A 23342-nucleotide genomic window follows, 5' to 3' on the forward strand; every position below is an offset into this window, starting at 1 on the left:
CTGATGATGTATAATTCTTTACATGGTCAGTGCATCAATATTATACTAAAAAAAAAATTACATAGTCATAGCTGCAACTAGTAGCTAATGATTATTAACATTGCCTCATTTTTAGGATTTCATATTGAATTTTCTCAAATATACAAACAGAAAGAACACAAAAAGGACCCAAATACAGAGTCACATTAATGACTAATTTGAACAAATGAGAATAATATTGCTAATGATTAAATACAACCAACATTCAGGCCTTAGTTCCACTATGTGGTCGGCTACATGAATCGAACAATGTCATTGTTAATGATTAAATAATTCAATGGCTATGTATTTATTTAACTCACAATTCAAATGTACAATGTTTTCTTTGTCATCTCTAAATTAACTCACTGGTTCATGAAGAACACCTCAATATTATGATCCCCACTAATTCTCAACAGAGTCAATTTCTAGATGCAGAACATCAATGACTCCACCATATCAAGTAAAAGTATGCACACCAGCTAGATAATTATTCAAAATTTATAGTAACAGCTCTCTTCTATTTAGAAAGGGAAAAAAACTGTCCAAACAAGTCTGCAGAAAAATTTCATGGCAAATGAGAGCTCGGAATTTACAGAAATCTTACGGCGCCACCGTTGAATGCAGGCAACCCAAGAAGATTAAATGCTCAGGAGTATCCTACACAATCATTAGAAAACCTGCAAGTATTAATAGAAATGAAGTCTGCAAACCTTGCTAAGACAACAAAATGTGATATCTCTTTCTCGGGAGCACATTTGTTGTACCACAAAAGTGAGTTACTTTGATTGATCAGAAAAACACTTTATCGTTAAACTTTTGACTTAAATACAATTTTTTAACCGATCACAACAAATGACAGGTTGAGTGACAAACTTTTTGGTACAGAAAATGTGCTCCCCTTATATGCCCTAGAATAAGTACCGAACATGAGAAGGAGGGGATAAATTCAGTGGCGAGAAAATCGTACAGACTAATTGTTGAAAAAATGGAAGCTTAATATCATATCGTAGCCGAGAAAATCTATGAAAAGATCGGGATAACCCACCTCTGATGCCTATGTGATTTGTAGTCACCTGCCTTGAACCACTCTGTAATGTAGAACCAGGTCTTCATTTTTCTTCCATATATAAGTTTTCACTGTGGCTAAGCTCATATCAGGAGGCAAAACCTGGAAACAATCCAAATAGTTGGCTAAATGCACATTACATCACGAAAAATAATATCACATTAAAGCAAAGACTAGGGTCAATCAAACAAAACGTCTTGTTAATTTAGGTCGAACAATATTTTTTTAAAGAAAAAAGGAACTGTCATCATCGAAATAATCGTACAATACAACAACAACCAAGTCTTTATCCCACTAAATAGGATGAACTAAATAATATGTTAGGGAGGATATAGTATAAGAACTCATGTTTATAAACAAGGGCAGAGAAGCAGAGTAGATTAAGCATTTACGTCTGTTGAGCTCATCTTATCACATCCAGTGAAGAGAACCTATAACATGACTAATAATTGTTGTTTGAGTGAAGTGCAAGTTTTTGAACTAATTTGTTACAAGTCAGGGTATTATAGGTATAAGGTACATTGAACTGGTTTTCAGGATAACCAGACCAAAAATATTTTAACAACATTTAAAGATACTGGTTAAGATTTTGTCAATTCATCCTGCATCATGAACATGGATGCTAGAAGTCAGTGAAACTTATAACTTCGCAAATGCAACCATATTCCAAAATGCGGTAGGAAGAACACAATTTCGTCAATGATTTCTAGAATACATAGCAATGGGAAACAAAAAATGTCAACAAGGGTGGCATAAAGATTCTAGAAGGCATATGCATGAATTGAAGAGTAGGACAACTATCAGCATCTAGAAGAAGACTATGTTATAAACAATGTCATAACACAGCATTGAAGAGAAGATATAACTTGCCTGATTGTTGCACAATATTTCAATAGAAGGTCTACGCTTTTGCCAAGGCTTAAATCCCGATTGGGAAGATCCATCCCCAACTGCTTGATGCTGTAACTGTGATGCACCAAGTCCAGGGGCAAAACCTCCATTGGCTACACTATCCAAAGGTTTGTCAAGCACCATCTTTTCTACTACATAATTAATAACCTATACCGACAAAAAAAGAAGTAAAAGGCTAAGTTGACCATTCAGAAATGCGTTGTACAGAAACAACAAAAAAATAAAAATGATATCAATGTTAAACAACATGTGTGAGGAAACTTATTAATTCCAAATTGTCAATTAGTAAAGACCAAAATATACCTTGTGAGTTCTTAATATACGCGGGGCACTTAGCTTCCCTTGTGTGAGGATCTGGGCTGTAGAGCCTTCACACGGATGCAAATAGAAACTGCATCTGCAAAGGTTATAACACAAAAATCTGTGTTAGAGAGAAAATTATATAACTGGTCAGAGACCGATGATAATAAAGCTAAAAGATTGTTATCAGACTGAAACAATCAAAATCATCAACAATTTTCCATTTGTTTTCCATATTTATAAAATCCAGAAAACATATCCAACAATTTGAGGGCAATAACCATTTAAAATGCCAAAAAAAAGATAAAATATGCTGTGGTCAATACATAAAACCAGGCAATAGATGCCACTGAAAAATATTCATGTGACTTGTTATGCCGATAACACTTTATGTCAGTAATACTAGCTATTTTATGTACCACCATGTTTTTTTAGGATTCAAGTGTAAACTACTCCCATATGAGTCTCTAGAATCAAGTTCTAATTTAGAAAACAGTGATAAATTGATAGCTGCAACTTTGAATCATCAGAACATGCTTAATATATGACGGAGGGCTATAACAAAAAAATATATTACTATCATGTCAGGCAACTATGCCACATTAATAAAGATATGCAAATTGCAACTAGGGTGGTTTCTTCCTTTCAGGTCCAAACATGTGCTAATGTAATAATTAGAGATCAAAATGAAGACGCAGACAAAAAAATTACTTAGTGGCTTCTCTGGAAGGTAACCGGTTATTCAAAAGGCAGTCCAGACACCACCCGGGAAAGTCTTTCTCATCCTCAGTTCCATCTAAATCTGCAACTCTTTTTCTCCATTGACCTCCTTCACTGCCCTCCGTAATAATGGAAGGAAGGGAAGCGACTGGAAACTCAAACGGAGGATAAACCATGATGTCATTCTCAGAATTACCATCAACAACAGTTCTTGAATGGGCAAGACTTCTAGCAGCAATATCCTTTCCAGATAACAATTCCCCATTAGCTTGAGCTGGGGATCCCATTCTTTGCTTTCGTTTTATCAACCAATCAGTCAAGATCCCTTTAAGGGTTTCCAAACCCAAATTAACCTGCAGAATAACAAAGCATTGATTTGGATAGTTGACACTTGATAGTAAAGTACAGGAAACATTCTAGTGATGTCATTGTATGCATTCCAATGTCAGTTCAACATAAATATAATTTAAATGCGTTCATATTACCGTGACTGGAATTGTTTCAGATTAAGCAAGAATATGGACTAACATAGGACGACGGTTATGTGCCACTAAATGCAATGGACCCCATGTAGATGAAGATGGTTGTTATTAATAGTTGTATAAAGTTGAAATCAATAGTTGTAGTCAATAGCAGCAAGCAAATAGTTGACAAAGTTAATACTAATTGTTATGGCATACCAAACCCTAGGAGCAGACTCATTGTAATAAGAAATATAAGATAAATGCAGGTAAATTGCTTATAAAAACAAAGCAATACCTTATCATCTTCAGGCTTGCCTGCAATGTTAAGCTCTGCCGAATACATCTCTGCACAAAAGCATTGGGGAGTGTCCAAATGGACAGACAAACTTCCAAGCCTGGTATCCACAGAGAACCATGTGCCAATGCTAACCTGAAGCAGAATGCAAAACATTTAACAAAAATAAAAGCCAGGCAGAGCTACCGAACTACTATAAATCATCAATGTTACGCTACAAAATAAAAACTATAACTAAAAGTGAAATTCATGATGTAAATCAGTAATCATACCATCTCAAATAGCTCTTCCTTTTTCTCCTCAAATGAAACCTAAATAGTTCACAAGTAAAGCATGAGCTATTATGAACTCAAAAATGAGTCCAACATGGTACAGTTGAAACTATTACAAATATAAAACAATAATGCCAAGCTCCCTCCCTACTCCCTAGGAAACAGATTGTCATGCAAGTTACTAAATGAAAATACAACCAGTTGTTACCTTTCCATAATCTTCAACTACGACACCTCTAGTGATCTCCCACAGCTTCACTGAACCAGAAGTATCCTATAACAAAAGTTATTTATCAGTTCAGAAGATAACAGAAAAAGACTATCAGAAGAGTGTATGCCATATCAACATTTTGGCATAATAAGATCAACAGAAGACAAAAGCGATTACCTTCGTCAATACATGTCTCTTATTATTTAAAACTTCATGTTTCATTATTGCAGGGGTGCCCGCGATAGTCAAGGTAGGTTCTTTATATACAGGAACCTATTAACAGTTGTAATTTTGACAACAAACATACAAATATTAGTTCCCCAAAAACAGACAGAACTAAAAAGAAAATTTATTTTAACAAAGCCTGTGTAGAAGACCAACCCATCATATCCCCAAATAGGTAGTACTAATATGGGATTTTTAAAATACATGCTTCATCTTTAAATGTATATACGCAACTGGTATTATGAGTTCCCAAGCAACAGAACACTCTGAAGATAAACAACAACCAAGATTTTTCTCACCAGGTGGATTTGCCTAAATGGATTAAACAACGCCATTGTGTACTATCATAAACCATGCCTTCAGAAATGTCATTTATATCTAACATGCAGGGGTAGATTTTTCCAGAAAATTAATATTGTGATTTTTTTCAGAAATAAATGTAACATACAGGACTAGATCCTTCCACCGACACCCTTGCTCTTGAAAAGGACAAGTTTCCAGCTATAAAAGAATTGCCTCTTTGGAAAATCTTCTGAGGATTGTATCCTTCAGCAGGCCATCTGTGAACTGAAGAATCTGTTGAGGCAACCCATATGCTATCATCATGTAAAGCCAATTTAACAATAGGGTGCTCGCCAGTGCAAAGCAAACTACTCTCTCTCGTTTGCAGGTCTGTCAAGTATAGCTTAAGATATAAAAGATAGATCGTTAGAAAAATGAGCTTCAAAAATTAAGCAGAGCATGGAGATGTACCATAAACTCAAGTCATAACATTTAAAAACATAAAATCAATGTTATTTTTAATGGAAAGCTGCACTCACTGAAAAGTCTCTCCCACCACTATAAACATGACTAAATGACGGGGTGCTGGCAAGTGCCCATACAGAATCTGTATGAACTGCATAAGAATGCACACATCTCTGCTGACCTATATCCCACAACCTACGAGGAAAGATGGACATGTTATTTGTCAACAACATAACACAACAAAACAACTAAAAATGCTTATAACATCATATGACACATTACCTTATCATGGAGTCCGAAGATCCGGATAAACAATACCTGCACTAATGAATGTTAAAATTGTCCAGCTGACGTCAGAATAATGTTCACTTCGATATCCACATACCTTCCAGTAGAATCTAGCAGCAGCGCCCTGATGTTATCTGTATGCCCTTTTAGCTTCAGAGTCTTCGATCCAGATCTAGTGTCCCAGACACGCACAACCTAGAAAAACAAAAAAGACACATAGATAAAGCATGCTCTCATGGTCAGAGAGAACATCCCATAATCTAGCCAATAAAATTCAAGCTACTAAGTTCAAGCATAAAGTTCCACAAGTATGAACCAAAGCCTCAACAAGTCAGAACATAAATCTCAACATCAAAGTCACATTGTACCTTTTCTGTGCCACCAGAGACAAGAACTGCCCCACCTTCATTAATTGCCAATGCATAAACCGACTCCTTATGGCCTTTAGCAGCAATTGGACTGTAGCCTTCTTTTTGAGTAGTGTGCACACATATATTGTTGCTTGAACCGACAGTATGTAAGTTGCCAGAACTCTTCATACCATTTGAAGAATCATCAACCGTAGCATCATTACACTTAGAAACTGGAGCAAGCACAGCATTAACATCCCATATAAAAACTTCCCCGCCAAGGCCACCAGAGGCGACAATATTGCTCTAAAATGCATATACACTATCAAAGGATTAGAAAATGGATTATATAGAAACAATAAAATGAACCTTTAAATTGATTAACTTAATAGGGTGCATAGAAAGTTTGAAGTACAATACATTTTTTCCTGCTGCTGCGAGGCAAGTAACATAATCAGAGTGTTGGTGGAGCGTCCTAGTACATGTTCCATTGGACAAAGCATTCCATGTCTGGCACAAATACTCAGCACATTGGTTTAAAAACACAACAAAAGAGTAAATAATTATATCAAAATCAGCGATTGATGGAAAAAATAACAGCTAGCAAGCAACAAACCTTAACAGTCGTATCTGAAGAACACGAAACAAGTGTATTATCACCAACAATAACAGCGTCATTAACCTGTAACCATAAATTAATATGTATATATTGCTATAACTTTTGTCGTAATGCACATGTTTTAAATTGTATGGCACCATGTTTTGTGGGTATGAAGGACTCAGCATTTCCATTCCCTATTAATCTAGTGCATACAAATCAAATGTTTACCAAACAGGGTTGTGAAGTTTTGGGGAAAATGTGATGTTTAAGGATGACTACTGGCTCGGGAACATTGGCATAAAGAGCGTGAAGGATTGGCTAGATTTCAAGAAAGTAGCTGCTGCATTTTCTAGAAATACAAAATAATTAGAGAAAAAAAATATTTTGAAGGATAGGATGGCCAAGGGAAACTTCAGGAAATCTGGATTTTTACAACATAAAAGAAGGAAAGTGGACAAAAAGACAGCCTAAAAAGGAAATTCAAGAATGCAGTGGTAACATATACGATATATCTTAAGATATTCAGTTAAAACTAAGTTGCACTTGCAGTTACAGAATTATTATTATTTGTACATGAGAGTCCAATGGGTTTTGATTTCTTTTACAGCCTCTTATCTTGTAAGGCTGCATACATCTACCCTCCCCAGACCCTGCTAGGTGGGAGCCTTTAGGAATTGCAGAGTTCAGACATCTTTTGCATAAGACTAAAAATATATAATATTGATCTCAACCAAACATCACATACAGGTCCCACATGATCAAATACCGATCGTCCAGGATTGAGAAATGCTTTGCAAATAAAATGGTAACAACTAACAAGATCTCCATACTGCACCATATACTTTCTTAAACATTTTGATCTGGCCACTGAGATTGGGGATTAAAGTTTTCAAAAATGCATTATTAACATGAATCCACTTAAATACCCATTGTAGGGGGGACTGAAGACAAAAAAATCCCTCCACATATAGCTTCATCAAGTAAAAGTGGTAAAGAAACAATGTTGTGTTGTGAGGTTATTAAATTAAATGCCACCTAACAAATGGTGGGGAAGAAAATTAGAAAAGAACAAGATAAGGATTACCCAATCCACATGAGACTCAAAGGTAGCAGAGCATGTTGCTACATCGTCAGCTAGTGCCCAACGTTTTAGCTTGCCATCACGGCTCCCAGTGAAGAGATAATCAGACCCATCAGATGCTGCATACTTAAGTACAGCCAAACCATTTATGCCTGCACAATGCTGCAGAAAAGAACCAATTGTCAAATGAAAATGTAGTCAGACAGTGCTGCTAAGAGCATCTCCAGTGAGGGTTACATAGAGTTGCACAGATCTCTGTGCAATTGTTGCAGAAGAGTTCAATGGTTGGAGAGACAAAAAGTATGCTAAGGTGTATGCAATGGTTGCATGCATTTAATATGGGCCAGCAACAAACAGTTGGCAGGCTTAGATGCAAAATATTTGTAAGAATAAGTATTCAATTACAAGAAGCAACCATAAAACTTGCATGTTTTAATAAAGGAAAATAACATAAAGAAATAATGAGTTCACCTTTGTGTCATCAGGATCATTCAAAATGTATGTTAACCTCTTCTCCTTACGAGGGCGAGTTGAATTGTTGTTGCTTGTGTTACCCGCACTAACCACGCGGTGCATCGCGAAAACTATGAAAGTGCATAAATCTCATAACATTAAATGTATACCCAGGAGTAAATTAAATAGAGCAATTCTAATGAAGAAATTCAACTTAGGAGCATTTCCGACGGTGTTAAAAAGAAAAAACAGATGTAGTTGATTAATTATGACCATTTATTTAACAAAGAAGGTTACAGAGTAACTCCCAGGGGCAAAGTTTAATACATATCCAAACACTTCCACCGAAGTCATACATACAAATGCTTTAGGCATAACCGGATAATCGAGCAGCTCTTAAATATGCAATCCCAACTCCCAAGGAATGTTTTAAAATCGAGCTAAATTGCAGATGTTATGTTTTTCAGCAGTGTATGTAAATACAAATTAACAAATACTATAATTCTACAAAATCTACTTTTTAACTGATCCTTGTAGAACCAAAACTTCCGCTGAACAGCAAGAAACGTGACCCATGCAACCTCAAATAAGACCATAATATTACACATATGCCCACGGTGATAATGTGGCATGAAATCCTAGAAAAAATAATTTGCATACAATTTATTCAGCTAATCACTGCTCAGTTTGTGAACAAACGTTTTCTGCCATCAAATGAGGTGAACCTCAGTCTTCTCAATATCTACAATTTAATGTCTATCCCCTTTTCAATTTCCTACAACCATGACACAGTACTAGCCTGAGCATCCAGGACAAAGTTAAACATCATTGTTTCCCTGATTCTACAGCCTTTTTTCTGAAGTGATTTTTTATTTCAAAAATGCTTAAACAAACTGTTTGTTTTGTGATTCTAAGATACTCCAAAAATGTGATTTTTTGGAAGCTGGAAAATATAGCTCCTATTCAGCTTTTTAGAAATAGACTATCCCAACAGAAAAGTTAATGTCAACAGATTTTTTAATCAAAAATCACTTTTTTCTTCTGAAAAGCCTAAACAAACTGGCCCTTAATCGATGATTATTTTCAATGCAAACTCAAAAGACAAAAAGCCTAAACAAACTCAAATGTAAATCCAAAAGCCATAGCTACACAATTAACGTAATCAATCACCGATTGAGCTCGTTGAAACTATCGAATACACCAAAAATTTCAAAAATCAGTTCCTATAGAGCGTAAAAAAACATGTAAGAAATCAGAAACATAACCGATCATAAGCTAAAACGAACTTATCTGTAATTAAAATTGAAACAAACAAATAAAAAATAGAAATCAAGGTAGAGAAAGAGAATGAAAACCGTGAAGAGTGACGAGAATTGAAGCACTTTTGAACTTTGTTTCTTTCTTCTACTGCACGAAGTTTCAGAGAGAGAGAAAAAGAAAATGGAGGAATTGAAATGAGAGAGAGAAAATGGAGGAAGTGAAAATGTAATGTAATTATGGGTGTTGGATTTTATTCTGGTAGATCCTTTGACCCATTTTTCTGTTCTTTTTTAATTAGGGGGCACGATGGTCTTTTCATGTTATTATAAGATGAAGATAAAATCATGACGAAAAATAACGCGGTACGAATTAACTCGATGTTCATTCGAAACCTCAATTTTCATTACTTATTTTAATAAATTTGGTACAGAATCATTTACTTTATTAAAAATAAATTTGTTAAATAAATAAGTTGAACTTAAAATGACTATAATTTAATAAATCTAACTTAATAATATATATATATATATAATCCTAAATTTATACATACTAAATATATAAACATATGTATACATATTTTAAAAATATTTAATATAATATAGCTTTAATATTAATATATGAAATATTATATTTTATTATTAAAATTTCATACTCCCTTGCTATGTGTATGCATATATATTTGAGTTAATCATCATGATCGAGCTAATAAGTAATATAAATTTGATTTTGTTAATTTGTTTAAAAATTTCTGTATTTTAATTGAGTCGATCTTAAATTGAAAAATAATTTAAATTAAACTAGTTTGAGTCATTCTTTAACAAGTTGAGTTAACCTAGCCAAATTCTACTTGACTCATTACGATGACTATTTCTAATGATTTAAAAAGAAAATTGACAAAAGACAATGTGAATTTAAAATTCTAAAAAAAATGAGTACATTACTTTCCTCTTTTTAAAGTATAAATATGAAAATGATAAACCTTTTTATAAATAACTTTTAAGTCATTTTTTGTACTTTTTTTTCTTTTTAATCAAATGTATTTTTGAATAATCAATTATGTTTATTTCTTTTATCAACCAAATATGACAATCAAATGTGAAAATGAAACTTACTTGATTATGACATTCTTTGGTATATGCTAAAACAATATTATTGCAATCAAACACCATCTAGTGAGAATAAAACAAACATGTACTTATTTACTAGGTTAAGATCTTTGTGATATCAAATCAATGATAAAAATTTATCATTTTCTCATTTTAAGAATTCTTCAAATCATACCACTTATACTTAATAAAAGAGGAATACAACTTTCAACATTTGAATCTCAATTCACACACTTAATATCTTCTCATAATATAATTGAGTCTATTTACCAAATATTTGTCACAATAGTTAATTAACTAACACATGAGAAAAATTAATGCATGTACTCATCATCAACCTACAACCATGTCGTTAGTATACTAAACAAAACAAATCTTTGTTAAAAATTACATCTATCTAAAAAATCTGAACAACCCAAAAAGGAGCTACTAAGCAAAAAGACATAAAAGAAGTTTAATTGCTACTCTACCTTATCCAAATTCTTAAAATTTCTATAATTAATTATAATACTAATGAATGTCATGATAAACAAATAATCCAGAATTACCAGCAATACATTTGTTTAGTAGTGTAAAGTCTTACTAACTGCCAAAATGACTAAAAGTTCAAATGTTCATTTTTTAGAGCAATACTTGTTGGTAGGGCCGGAAACGAGCCGAATCAAGTTGAACTAGAGTTCAGCTCGATAAGGATTGACTCAGCTCGAAACTCGACTTGAGTTCGATGCGAGTTCATTTTTTAACTCGAGTTTGGTTCGATTAAAGTTCGTGAACTGTTTGATTCAGTTCGAATGGTTCATTTGGATAACTCAAATAATTAATTAAAATTTGAAAAATACTAAAAAAAAAGTTTTAATATAATATTGTTTATATATTATAAATATAAAAAATAATGTAAGAGTCATAATAAACATAAAAATGAGTTTATATATATATATATCGAGTCAGTTCATAAACATAACGAGTCCAATTATATCGAACTCAAGTTCGGTTCGTTTATTTAACGAACTCAATTTTCAGTTCCCTTATCTGGTTCATGAGCCAAGTTTATCGAGCTAAATAACGAATCAATTTTTGAACGAATATCGAGTTGATTCGGTTCATTGTCAGCCCTACTTGTTGGGAGGGACAGTCACATCTCTGAAAAATATTAGTTTCTTACCAATAACTTTTCGTAGTACAAAAAAATAATAATCTAAAAGTGATGAATTTTGTAACAATAAAGTTGAATTGGGCCAATCCAAAAAGACCAAACACTGGCCCATAATGCAAAACATTTAACAAAAATAAAAGCCAGGCAGAGCTACCGAACTACTATAAATCATCAATGTTACGCTACAAAATAAAAACTATAACTAAAAGTGAAATTCATGATGTAAATCAGTAATCATACCATCTCAAATAGCTCTTCCTTTTTCTCCTCAAATGAAACCTAAATAGTTCACAAGTAAAGCATGAGCTATTATGAACTCAAAAATGAGTCCAACATGGTACAGTTGAAACTATTACAAATATAAAACAATAATGCCAAGCTCCCTCCCTACTCCCTAGGAAACAGATTGTCATGCAAGTTACTAAATGAAAATACAACCAGTTGTTACCTTTCCATAATCTTCAACTACGACACCTCTAGTGATCTCCCACAGCTTCACTGAACCAGAAGTATCCTATAACAAAAGTTATTTATCAGTTCAGAAGATAACAGAAAAAGACTATCAGAAGAGTGTATGCCATATCAACATTTTGGCATAATAAGATCAACAGAAGACAAAAGCGATTACCTTCGTCAATACATGTCTCTTATTATTTAAAACTTCATGTTTCATTATTGCAGGGGTGCCCGCGATAGTCAAGGTAGGTTCTTTATATACAGGAACCTATTAACAGTTGTAATTTTGACAACAAACATACAAATATTAGTTCCCCAAAAACAGACAGAACTAAAAAGAAAATTTATTTTAACAAAGCCTGTGTAGAAGACCAACCCATCATATCCCCAAATAGGTAGTACTAATATGGGATTTTTAAAATACATGCTTCATCTTTAAATGTATATACGCAACTGGTATTATGAGTTCCCAAGCAACAGAACACTCTGAAGATAAACAACAACCAAGATTTTTCTCACCAGGTGGATTTGCCTAAATGGATTAAACAACGCCATTGTGTACTATCATAAACCATGCCTTCAGAAATGTCATTTATATCTAACATGCAGGGGTAGATTTTTCCAGAAAATTAATATTGTGATTTTTTTCAGAAATAAATGTAACATACAGGACTAGATCCTTCCACCGACACCCTTGCTCTTGAAAAGGACAAGTTTCCAGCTATAAAAGAATTGCCTCTTTGGAAAATCTTCTGAGGATTGTATCCTTCAGCAGGCCATCTGTGAACTGAAGAATCTGTTGAGGCAACCCATATGCTATCATCATGTAAAGCCAATTTAACAATAGGGTGCTCGCCAGTGCAAAGCAAACTACTCTCTCTCGTTTGCAGGTCTGTCAAGTATAGCTTAAGATATAAAAGATAGATCGTTAGAAAAATGAGCTTCAAAAATTAAGCAGAGCATGGAGATGTACCATAAACTCAAGTCATAACATTTAAAAACATAAAATCAATGTTATTTTTAATGGAAAGCTGCACTCACTGAAAAGTCTCTCCCACCACTATAAACATGACTAAATGACGGGGTGCTGGCAAGTGCCCATACAGAATCTGTATGAACTGCATAAGAATGCACACATCTCTGCTGACCTATATCCCACAACCTACGAGGAAAGATGGACATGTTATTTGTCAACAACATAACACAACAAAACAACTAAAAATGCTTATAACATCATATGACACATTACCTTATCATGGAGTCCGAAGATCCGGATAAACAATACCTGCACTAATGAATGTTAAAATTGTCCAGCTGACGTCAGAATAATGTTCACTTCGATATCCACATACCTTCCAGTAGAATCTAGCAGCAGCGCCCTGATGTTATCTGTATGCCCTTTTAGCTTCAGAGTCTTCGATCCAGATCTAGTGTCCCAGACACGCACAACCTAGAAAAACAAAAAAGACACATAGATAAAGCATGCTCTCATGGTCAGAGAGAACATCCCATAATCTAGCCAATAAAATTCAAGCTACTAAGTTCAAGCATAAAGTTCCACAAGTATGAACCAAAGCCTCAACAAGTCAGAACATAAATCTCAACATCAAAGTCACATTGTACCTTTTCTGTGCCACCAGAGACAAGAACTGCCCCACCTTCATTAATTGCCAATGCATAAACCGACTCCTTATGGCCTTTAGCAGCAATTGGACTGTAGCCTTCTTTTTGAGTAGTGTGCACACATATATTGTTGCTTGAACCGACAGTATGTAAGTTGCCAGAACTCTTCATACCATTTGAAGAATCATCAACCGTAGCATCATTACACTTAGAAACTGGAGCAAGCACAGCATTAACATCCCATATAAAAACTTCCCCGCCAAGGCCACCAGAGGCGACAATATTGCTCTAAAATGCATATACACTATCAAAGGATTAGAAAATGGATTATATAGAAACAATAAAATGAACCTTTAAATTGATTAACTTAATAGGGTGCATAGAAAGTTTGAAGTACAATACATTTTTTCCTGCTGCTGCGAGGCAAGTAACATAATCAGAGTGTTGGTGGAGCGTCCTAGTACATGTTCCATTGGACAAAGCATTCCATGTCTGGCACAAATACTCAGCACATTGGTTTAAAAACACAACAAAAGAGTAAATAATTATATCAAAATCAGCGATTGATGGAAAAAATAACAGCTAGCAAGCAACAAACCTTAACAGTCGTATCTGAAGAACACGAAACAAGTGTATTATCACCAACAATAACAGCGTCATTAACCTGTAACCATAAATTAATATGTATATATTGCTATAACTTTTGTCGTAATGCACATGTTTTAAATTGTATGGCACCATGTTTTGTGGGTATGAAGGACTCAGCATTTCCATTCCCTATTAATCTAGTGCATACAAATCAAATGTTTACCAAACAGGGTTGTGAAGTTTTGGGGAAAATGTGATGTTTAAGGATGACTACTGGCTCGGGAACATTGGCATAAAGAGCGTGAAGGATTGGCTAGATTTCAAGAAAGTAGCTGCTGCATTTTCTAGAAATACAAAATAATTAGAGAAAAAAAATATTTTGAAGGATAGGATGGCCAAGGGAAACTTCAGGAAATCTGGATTTTTACAACATAAAAGAAGGAAAGTGGACAAAAAGACAGCCTAAAAAGGAAATTCAAGAATGCAGTGGTAACATATACGATATATCTTAAGATATTCAGTTAAAACTAAGTTGCACTTGCAGTTACAGAATTATTATTATTTGTACATGAGAGTCCAATGGGTTTTGATTTCTTTTACAGCCTCTTATCTTGTAAGGCTGCATACATCTACCCTCCCCAGACCCTGCTAGGTGGGAGCCTTTAGGAATTGCAGAGTTCAGACATCTTTTGCATAAGACTAAAAATATATAATATTGATCTCAACCAAACATCACATACAGGTCCCACATGATCAAATACCGATCGTCCAGGATTGAGAAATGCTTTGCAAATAAAATGGTAACAACTAACAAGATCTCCATACTGCACCATATACTTTCTTAAACATTTTGATCTGGCCACTGAGATTGGGGATTAAAGTTTTCAAAAATGCATTATTAACATGAATCCACTTAAATACCCATTGTAGGGGGGACTGAAGACAAAAAAATCCCTCCACATATAGCTTCATCAAGTAAAAGTGGTAAAGAAACAATGTTGTGTTGTGAGGTTATTAAATTAAATGCCACCTAACAAATGGTGGGGAAGAAAATTAGAAAAGAACAAGATAAGGATTACCCAATCCACATGAGACTCAAAGGTAGCAGAGCATGTTGCTACATCGTCAGCTAGTGCCCAACGTTTTAGCTTGCCATCACGGCTCCCAGTGAAGAGATAATCAGACCCATCAGATGCTGCATACTTAAGTACAGCCAAACCATTTATGCCTGCACAATGCTGCAGAAAAGAACCAATTGTCAAATGAAAATGTAGTCAGACAGTGCTGCTAAGAGCATCTCCAGTGAGGGTTACATAGAGTTGCACAGATCTCTGTGCAATTGTTGCAGAAGAGTTCAATGGTTGGAGAGACAAAAAGTATGCTAAGGTGTATGCAATGGTTGCATGCATTTAATATGGGCCAGCAACAAACAGTTGGCAGGCTTAGATGCAAAATATTTGTAAGAATAAGTATTCAATTACAAGAAGCAACCATAAAACTTGCATGTTTTAATAAAGGAAAATAACATAAAGAAATAATGAGTTCACCTTTGTGTCATCAGGATCATTCAAAATGTATGTTAACCTCTTCTCCTTACGAGGGCGAGTTGAATTGTTGTTGCTTGTGTTACCCGCACTAACCACGCGGTGCATCGCGAAAACTATGAAAGTGCATAAATCTCATAACATTAAATGTATACCCAGGAGTAAATTAAATAGAGCAATTCTAATGAAGAAATTCAACTTAGGAGCATTTCCGACGGTGTTAAAAAGAAAAAACAGATGTAGTTGATTAATTATGACCATTTATTTAACAAAGAAGGTTACAGAGTAACTCCCAGGGGCAAAGTTTAATACATATCCAAACACTTCCACCGAAGTCATACATACAAATGCTTTAGGCATAACCGGATAATCGAGCAGCTCTTAAATATGCAATCCCAACTCCCAAGGAATGTTTTAAAATCGAGCTAAATTGCAGATGTTATGTTTTTCAGCAGTGTATGTAAATACAAATTAACAAATACTATAATTCTACAAAATCTACTTTTTAACTGATCCTTGTAGAACCAAAACTTCCGCTGAACAGCAAGAAACGTGACCCATGCAACCTCAAATAAGACCATAATATTACACATATGCCCACGGTGATAATGTGGCATGAAATCCTAGAAAAAATAATTTGCATACAATTTATTCAGCTAATCACTGCTCAGTTTGTGAACAAACGTTTTCTGCCATCAAATGAGGTGAACCTCAGTCTTCTCAATATCTACAATTTAATGTCTATCCCCTTTTCAATTTCCTACAACCATGACACAGTACTAGCCTGAGCATCCAGGACAAAGTTAAACATCATTGTTTCCCTGATTCTACAGCCTTTTTTCTGAAGTGATTTTTTATTTCAAAAATGCTTAAACAAACTGTTTGTTTTGTGATTCTAAGATACTCCAAAAATGTGATTTTTTGGAAGCTGGAAAATATAGCTCCTATTCAGCTTTTTAGAAATAGACTATCCCAACAGAAAAGTTAATGTCAACAGATTTTTTAATCAAAAATCACTTTTTTCTTCTGAAAAGCCTAAACAAACTGGCCCTTAATCGATGATTATTTTCAATGCAAACTCAAAAGACAAAAAGCCTAAACAAACTCAAATGTAAATCCAAAAGCCATAGCTACACAATTAACGTAATCAATCACCGATTGAGCTCGTTGAAACTATCGAATACACCAAAAATTTCAAAAATCAGTTCCTATAGAGCGTAAAAAAACATGTAAGAAATCAGAAACATAACCGATCATAAGCTAAAACGAACTTATCTGTAATTAAAATTGAAACAAACAAATAAAAAATAGAAATCAAGGTAGAGAAAGAGAATGAAAACCGTGAAGAGTGACGAGAATTGAAGCACTTTTGAACTTTGTTTCTTTCTTCTACTGCACGAAGTTTCAGAGAGAGAGAAAAAGAAAATGGAGGAATTGAAATGAGAGAGAGAAAATGGAGGAAGTGAAAATGTAATGTAATTATGGGTGTTGGATTTTATTCTGGTAGATCCTTTGACCCATTTTTCTGTTCTTTTTTAATTAGGGGGCACGATGGTCTTTTCATGTTATTATAAGATGAAGATAAAATCATGACGAAAAATAACGCGGTACGAATTAACTCGATGTTCATTCGAAACCTCAATTTTCATTACTTATTTTAATAAATTTGGTACAGAATCATTTACTTTATTAAAAATAAATTTGTTAAATAAATAAGTTGAACTTAAAATGACTATAATTTAATAAATCTAACTTAATAATATATATATATATATAATCCTAAATTTATACATACTAAATATATAAACATATGTATACATATTTTAAAAATATTTAATATAATATAGCTTTAATATTAATATATGAAATATTATATTTTATTATTAAAATTTCATACTCCCTTGCTATGTGTATGCATATATATTTGAGTTAATCATCATGATCGAGCTAATAAGTAATATAAATTTGATTTTGTTAATTTGTTTAAAAATTTCTGTATTTTAATTGAGTCGATCTTAAATTGAAAAATAATTTAAATTAAACTAGTTTGAGTCATTCTTTAACAAGTTGAGTTAACCTAGCCAAATTCTACTTGACTCATTACGATGACTATTTCTAATGATTTAAAAAGAAAATTGACAAAAGACAATGTGAATTTAAAATTCTAAAAAAAATGAGTACATTACTTTCCTCTTTTTAAAGTATAAATATGAAAATGATAAACCTTTTTATAAATAACTTTTAAGTCATTTTTTGTACTTTTTTTTCTTTTTAATCAAATGTATTTTTGAATAATCAATTATGTTTATTTCTTTTATCAACCAAATATGACAATCAAATGTGAAAATGAAACTTACTTGATTATGACATTCTTTGGTATATGCTAAAACAATATTATTGCAATCAAACACCATCTAGTGAGAATAAAACAAACATGTACTTATTTACTAGGTTAAGATCTTTGTGATATCAAATCAATGATAAAAATTTATCATTTTCTCATTTTAAGAATTCTTCAAATCATACCACTTATACTTAATAAAAGAGGAATACAACTTTCAACATTTGAATCTCAATTCACACACTTAATATCTTCTCATAATATAATTGAGTCTATTTACCAAATATTTGTCACAATAGTTAATTAACTAACACATGAGAAAAATTAATGCATGTACTCATCATCAACCTACAACCATGTCGTTAGTATACTAAACAAAACAAATCTTTGTTAAAAATTACATCTATCTAAAAAATCTGAACAACCCAAAAAGGAGCTACTAAGCAAAAAGACATAAAAGAAGTTTAATTGCTACTCTACCTTATCCAAATTCTTAAAATTTCTATAATTAATTATAATACTAATGAATGTCATGATAAACAAATAATCCAGAATTACCAGCAATACATTTGTTTAGTAGTGTAAAGTCTTACTAACTGCCAAAATGACTAAAAGTTCAAATGTTCATTTTTTAGAGCAATACTTGTTGGTAGGGCCGGAAACGAGCCGAATCAAGTTGAACTAGAGTTCAGCTCGATAAGGATTGACTCAGCTCGAAACTCGACTTGAGTTCGATGCGAGTTCATTTTTTAACTCGAGTTTGGTTCGATTAAAGTTCGTGAACTGTTTGATTCAGTTCGAATGGTTCATTTGGATAACTCAAATAATTAATTAAAATTTGAAAAATACTAAAAAAAAAGTTTTAATATAATATTGTTTATATATTATAAATATAAAAAATAATGTAAGAGTCATAATAAACATAAAAATGAGTTTATATATATATATATCGAGTCAGTTCATAAACATAACGAGTCCAATTATATCGAACTCAAGTTCGGTTCGTTTATTTAACGAACTCAATTTTCAGTTCCCTTATCTGGTTCATGAGCCAAGTTTATCGAGCTAAATAACGAATCAATTTTTGAACGAATATCGAGTTGATTCGGTTCATTGTCAGCCCTACTTGTTGGGAGGGACAGTCACATCTCTGAAAAATATTAGTTTCTTACCAATAACTTTTCGTAGTACAAAAAAATAATAATCTAAAAGTGATGAATTTTGTAACAATAAAGTTGAATTGGGCCAATCCAAAAAGACCAAACACTGGCCCATTTAGACATTTTTTTTATTTTCTTTGCAACGCAAGTTGCATATATAAGAAGCAAAACGAAGAAACATAGTGAAGCTCAAATTCATCAATGGCTGCTACATCATCATTTCGTTCATTTCGTAGCTTCAAGATCATTTTCAATTCTTCAATTAATCACCGTTCATTTTTCTCCACTCCTCACTTCAATTCTCCTTCATGGATTAATAAGGTCACAAACGTCTTTACAGGCCAAAAAGCTACTACTACTGAAGAAGACTTATCGCAAATCTCTTCTCATCAATTCACACTCCTTCGTAATTTCACATCCATTTTTGAATTTCAATTTTCATTTTATAATTATTATTATTGTTATTATATAATAGTGAGATAACAGGTTTTGCTGATGAAATGAAGAATGCGAGAAGAATAGGAGCGTTTAAGGAATATATGGTTGGAAGAAGTAGTGAAGTTACGTTTAATACTGCGTTTGAGAAATCTGAAGCCATTGTTCGATTTCTCGCTCTTTTCGATCCTACTGGTGAGGTATAATTAATATTCTCTTTTAAAATGTGTAGTTTATTATGTTTTTAGTTACTTAACTTTTTTATTTTTATTTTTCTATTCTGGTTTAAGATTTTTAAATTTGATATTGATTTGTAAATTTACCACATAAGTATAAAGTAAATGTAGGGGAGATGGAAATGTTGTTTTGGATGACTGTACAATAGCTTAGTGGTAGCGACTCAATGAAATTTTTGGCTATATGTTTTGTGTGGGAGTTAGTGGTAGCGAAGTCGGTGAAATCTTTGGCTATAACTCTCTGAGGTCATGAGTTCGAGTCGCGGGAGGTAATCATTAAATTCATGGGCCCAGAGGGGTTGTATGTCAAGGATGAGGTGTTAACATTAAAGACTGGACAAAAATATGATTAAGAATGAATGCAATACGGAGAAAGTTTGGGTAGCTAGGATGGTTGAATTGCGCCTTACGTGGTTTCAGTATGCGTGGACTCTCAGAAGCCCTAATAAGGAGTAAATCAAATGAAGAATAATGTATTTTTTAGAGGCAAGGGAAAACTAAAAAAGTCATAGGTGAAACTATTAGGAAATATATAGAGATAGACATAATTTATGATAGAACATTGTGACTTCGTTCGATCCATGTAGCTTAGTCCACTTAGTAAGACTAAAGGTGTGTTTGCGAGTTGCATTTTGGACGGGAAGAAAGGGAAAGAGGAGGCTTGAGAGCCATGCAATGCACTGTGAGATGGCTCTGAAGTCTTCTCTTCCCTTCTTTCTCCTCTAAAACTCAACTCGCAAACGGACCTGAAGATTTGGTTGTTGTTGTTGCAGGCTGTAGCTATAGCCATGTTGTATCTTGTGGTTATTTTTAAATTTGCAATATCTGGTATCTATGCCATATTGTATCCATGTCTCGTGAGGTCTGGTTTGGTTTAATTAGACTTTATCTCTTAGAGTATATCTAAGTATAATAACAGTATTAACCTCAAGGGGATAAGTGTAATGACAACGAAAACCTAAACGGATTGTGTAATGATAATGTAAACATCAAAGGAAGACGGTTTAATTTAAGTCAAACCTGAGGGATGTGTCATTCATTATAATTTCTTATAATATTTCTTGTTTGTATGATAGTTTATTGTTATGGTTTTTACTAGGCACCCGTCTCGTGATTTTAACTTTATGTTTTTCGTGATCTCCAGAACCTCCAGACTGCACAAAAGCAAGCAGCCGCTAAACACTGTAACTGCACAATCGCTGATGTAGAGAATGCACTTGCAAAGTTCACTTGGGCTAAAGAAGCTCAGAAAAAGATACAAACATTAAAAGACGAAGGAAAACCAATGCCAAAAAGCTTTGGTGATGTAATTAATGCTTCTCATTATTTGTATTTGTGTTGTATCTAATGCAAACTAAGTCATTGAGATGCTTATTTATTGCCTTTGGTATATGTGAATGTATTGGTATATGCAGCTGCATAAGAACTTTACTCTACCATGTCAAATATATTATTACTTTGGTTCTTGTGGAGACATTGAATTTGAGTTTAACCAGCCTTGTTTATGTTCTCTAGCTGCAAAAGATGGTCGGTTCAACTCCATTCGATCTTGCAAGGTCTAATTTGGCTCAGTCTGGACAAATTAGCAGGAATGCACCTTGCCCATGTGGCTCAAAGAAGAGATATAAAAGGTTAATTTTGCTCCATTTTTTTGTTTCCCCCCTTCAATTTCTTATACACTGAGTTGTTTACTAATAGTTTTTCGGTTGTGAGTTGCTTGTTCATTAATTAGACAAGTGAAACACACTGTCTGTCCATGCTAGTTGTAAATTCTTGGGTTTTCTCTGCATACTTTTTACACGGTAGACGAACTTAATCATATATACGTACATGGCTAAGCAAAACTTTCCAGAATTCCTTCCTTACCGATAGTTAACTACATTTCTTTTGCTTTTGCTATGTTGGAGCAGTTTGCTACACATACCTTTTATTTCATACTTCTCCATTAGTTACAGTGAAACTAAATTTCTTTTGAAATTGTCTAATGTTTTTAAAAAAATGGATTTGGTGTTTGACTCTGTATTGTAGTCTGAAAACCATTGCCTGTCTATTTGTAAATAGCGACCTCCTTGGCATCTTTTTCATTTACATATTTTTCCTACAAGGACTATCATAGTGGAATCAGTCTTTTGCAAATGCATTATAAGGTGCCTAAATTTAAGGCCACATAGTGGGTCCGACCCTTCTCCGGACCCCGCACATAGCGGGGGGTTTACAAGTACAGCACTAGGTTGCCTTTAAAAGACATCTCCCCCTAATTGTTCTGAATAGTATTTATGAATAGTTTTTCAAAATTGATCACTTTATGCTTCTGGATAATTATTTATGAAGGTGCTGCGGAAAGGATTGAAGAAATTCAGAGGTTAAATATTAAACAGCTATGAAGCCTGATCTGTTTCAAGTGGCTACATATGGTAGAATGGATCTCTGCAGTAATTTTCTGTTCTATTTGGTTCTGGTTGATAAGCTTCACAATTCACTAGAGTGAAACCATTTTCGAGTAGCTGATGTTAGAATGAAATATTTTGCCAAATAGTTTCTTGTGTTTTATTTATTTTTCTAATTTTTGAGATGCTCATAGGGCAGAGTTAAACATAAGATTTTTGTTGTCTTGAACATGAAGAATAGTTAGTTCTTTTTGTCAATTTACCCTGGCCAAATATTGTGCAACAGAATAAGAAAAATGTTACTGCAATGAAATGTAAAGCAACTCACTTTGTAGTCTTATTTTAAAAGCTGACATTGCTTTAACTCATCTACTGCATGGGAAATTCTATATGCACCGAAGAATCGCTAGCCGCACCCAGACGGATGGACCATCTATTGGTGTAAATCGCTAGACGGATGGTTCACGTGTCTTGGTGTAAGCAATATTTTTTTTGGATGTTGATAGAATTTTTGGTTAACTTCAATTAAAGAATGGTTCATAGTAGACCAGTGTAAGTAGAGTTATGTGTATTTTTCTTGTTTATTTTGGAACTGACCCTCAGATCCATGAAAGGGAAAAGATACTCTCTGTTTAGCCCTTTAACTACTTAGCAATTAGTAATGAGAAATAATGAAATATATATGAAGACAAAAAAAATAGAAAAAAAATAGTCTATTAGATCTCTTGAGGCTAAGACATGTGCAAATCGGGTATACATCTGTTGTCCTATAGTTTGTGTCACTCCATGTGTCATGGGCTTGTGATTCGTTAGAAAAATATTTCATAATTAAATTTTAATTTAAATATATTTTTTTTGACCAATCACAAGTCTACGACACATAGAGTGACACAAACTGTAAAACAACAGAAGAGCTCGAATTTCACTAGCAAAGCAATGCGTAAACAAGTAACTGTCTGTTCATGTATCCCTATTGCAAAATCAGATGGAACCAGACTTAAAAGTATCATTAGTTATGTGTTTATTAAGGTTTGTCTGAATTCATGG

At 33.6% G+C, this 23342-nt stretch overlaps 3 protein-coding genes across 6 annotated transcripts; 1 reads left to right on the forward strand and 2 right to left on the reverse strand.

Annotated features, from left to right (window-relative positions):
• LOC109330107 (WD repeat-containing protein 48-like) lies at positions 304-9488 on the reverse strand. Of its 3 annotated transcripts, none has more exons than XR_002105626.1 (19): positions 9362-9488; positions 8025-8137; positions 7557-7715; positions 6488-6553; positions 6292-6381; positions 5890-6177; positions 5619-5716; positions 5516-5551; positions 5308-5428; positions 4935-5171; positions 4439-4534; positions 4259-4324; positions 4051-4089; positions 3779-3913; positions 3011-3372; positions 2303-2396; positions 1958-2091; positions 1067-1189; positions 304-698 (listed from the first exon to the last, which is right to left on the reverse strand). XR_002105626.1 is itself a non-coding variant. In XM_019564139.1 (19 exons), the coding sequence occupies exons 2-18, from the start codon at positions 8127-8129 to the stop codon at positions 1091-1093; spliced, it is 2280 nt and encodes a 759-aa protein (XP_019419684.1). In that variant the 5' UTR covers positions 8130-8137; positions 9362-9488; the 3' UTR covers positions 304-678; positions 1067-1090. The 3 variants fall into 3 exon arrangements, 2 of the variants coding, with proteins under 2 accessions (XP_019419684.1, XP_019419683.1); XM_019564139.1 differs by having other exon boundaries at positions 304-678; positions 1958-2146; XM_019564138.1 differs by having other exon boundaries at positions 1958-2146.
• Positions 11687-17203, reverse strand: LOC109330045 (WD repeat-containing protein 48-like). Its single transcript, XM_019564032.1, has 13 exons — positions 17077-17203; positions 15740-15852; positions 15272-15430; positions 14203-14268; positions 14007-14096; positions 13605-13892; positions 13334-13431; positions 13231-13266; positions 13023-13143; positions 12650-12886; positions 12154-12249; positions 11974-12039; positions 11687-11804 (listed from the first exon to the last, which is right to left on the reverse strand). Exons 2-13 carry the CDS (start codon positions 15842-15844, stop codon positions 11760-11762), a joined length of 1407 nt encoding a protein of 468 aa, XP_019419577.1. The 5' UTR covers positions 15845-15852; positions 17077-17203; the 3' UTR covers positions 11687-11759.
• Positions 19403-22618, forward strand: LOC109330047 (protein translocase subunit SecA 1-like). 2 transcript variants are annotated; one of them, XR_002105616.1, is made up of 5 exons: positions 19403-19643; positions 19724-19872; positions 21053-21209; positions 21424-21539; positions 22240-22618. XR_002105616.1 is itself a non-coding variant. In XM_019564035.1 (5 exons), the coding sequence occupies exons 1-5, from the start codon at positions 19439-19441 to the stop codon at positions 22256-22258; spliced, it is 651 nt and encodes a 216-aa protein (XP_019419580.1). In that variant the 5' UTR covers positions 19407-19438; the 3' UTR covers positions 22259-22618. The 2 variants fall into 2 exon arrangements, 1 of the variants encoding a protein (XP_019419580.1); XM_019564035.1 differs by having other exon boundaries at positions 19407-19643; positions 21053-21214.

Source organism: Lupinus angustifolius, chromosome LG16 (assembly GCF_001865875.1).
Source record: "Lupinus angustifolius cultivar Tanjil chromosome LG16, LupAngTanjil_v1.0, whole genome shotgun sequence".
Lineage (NCBI taxonomy): Eukaryota > Viridiplantae > Streptophyta > Magnoliopsida > Fabales > Fabaceae > Lupinus > Lupinus angustifolius.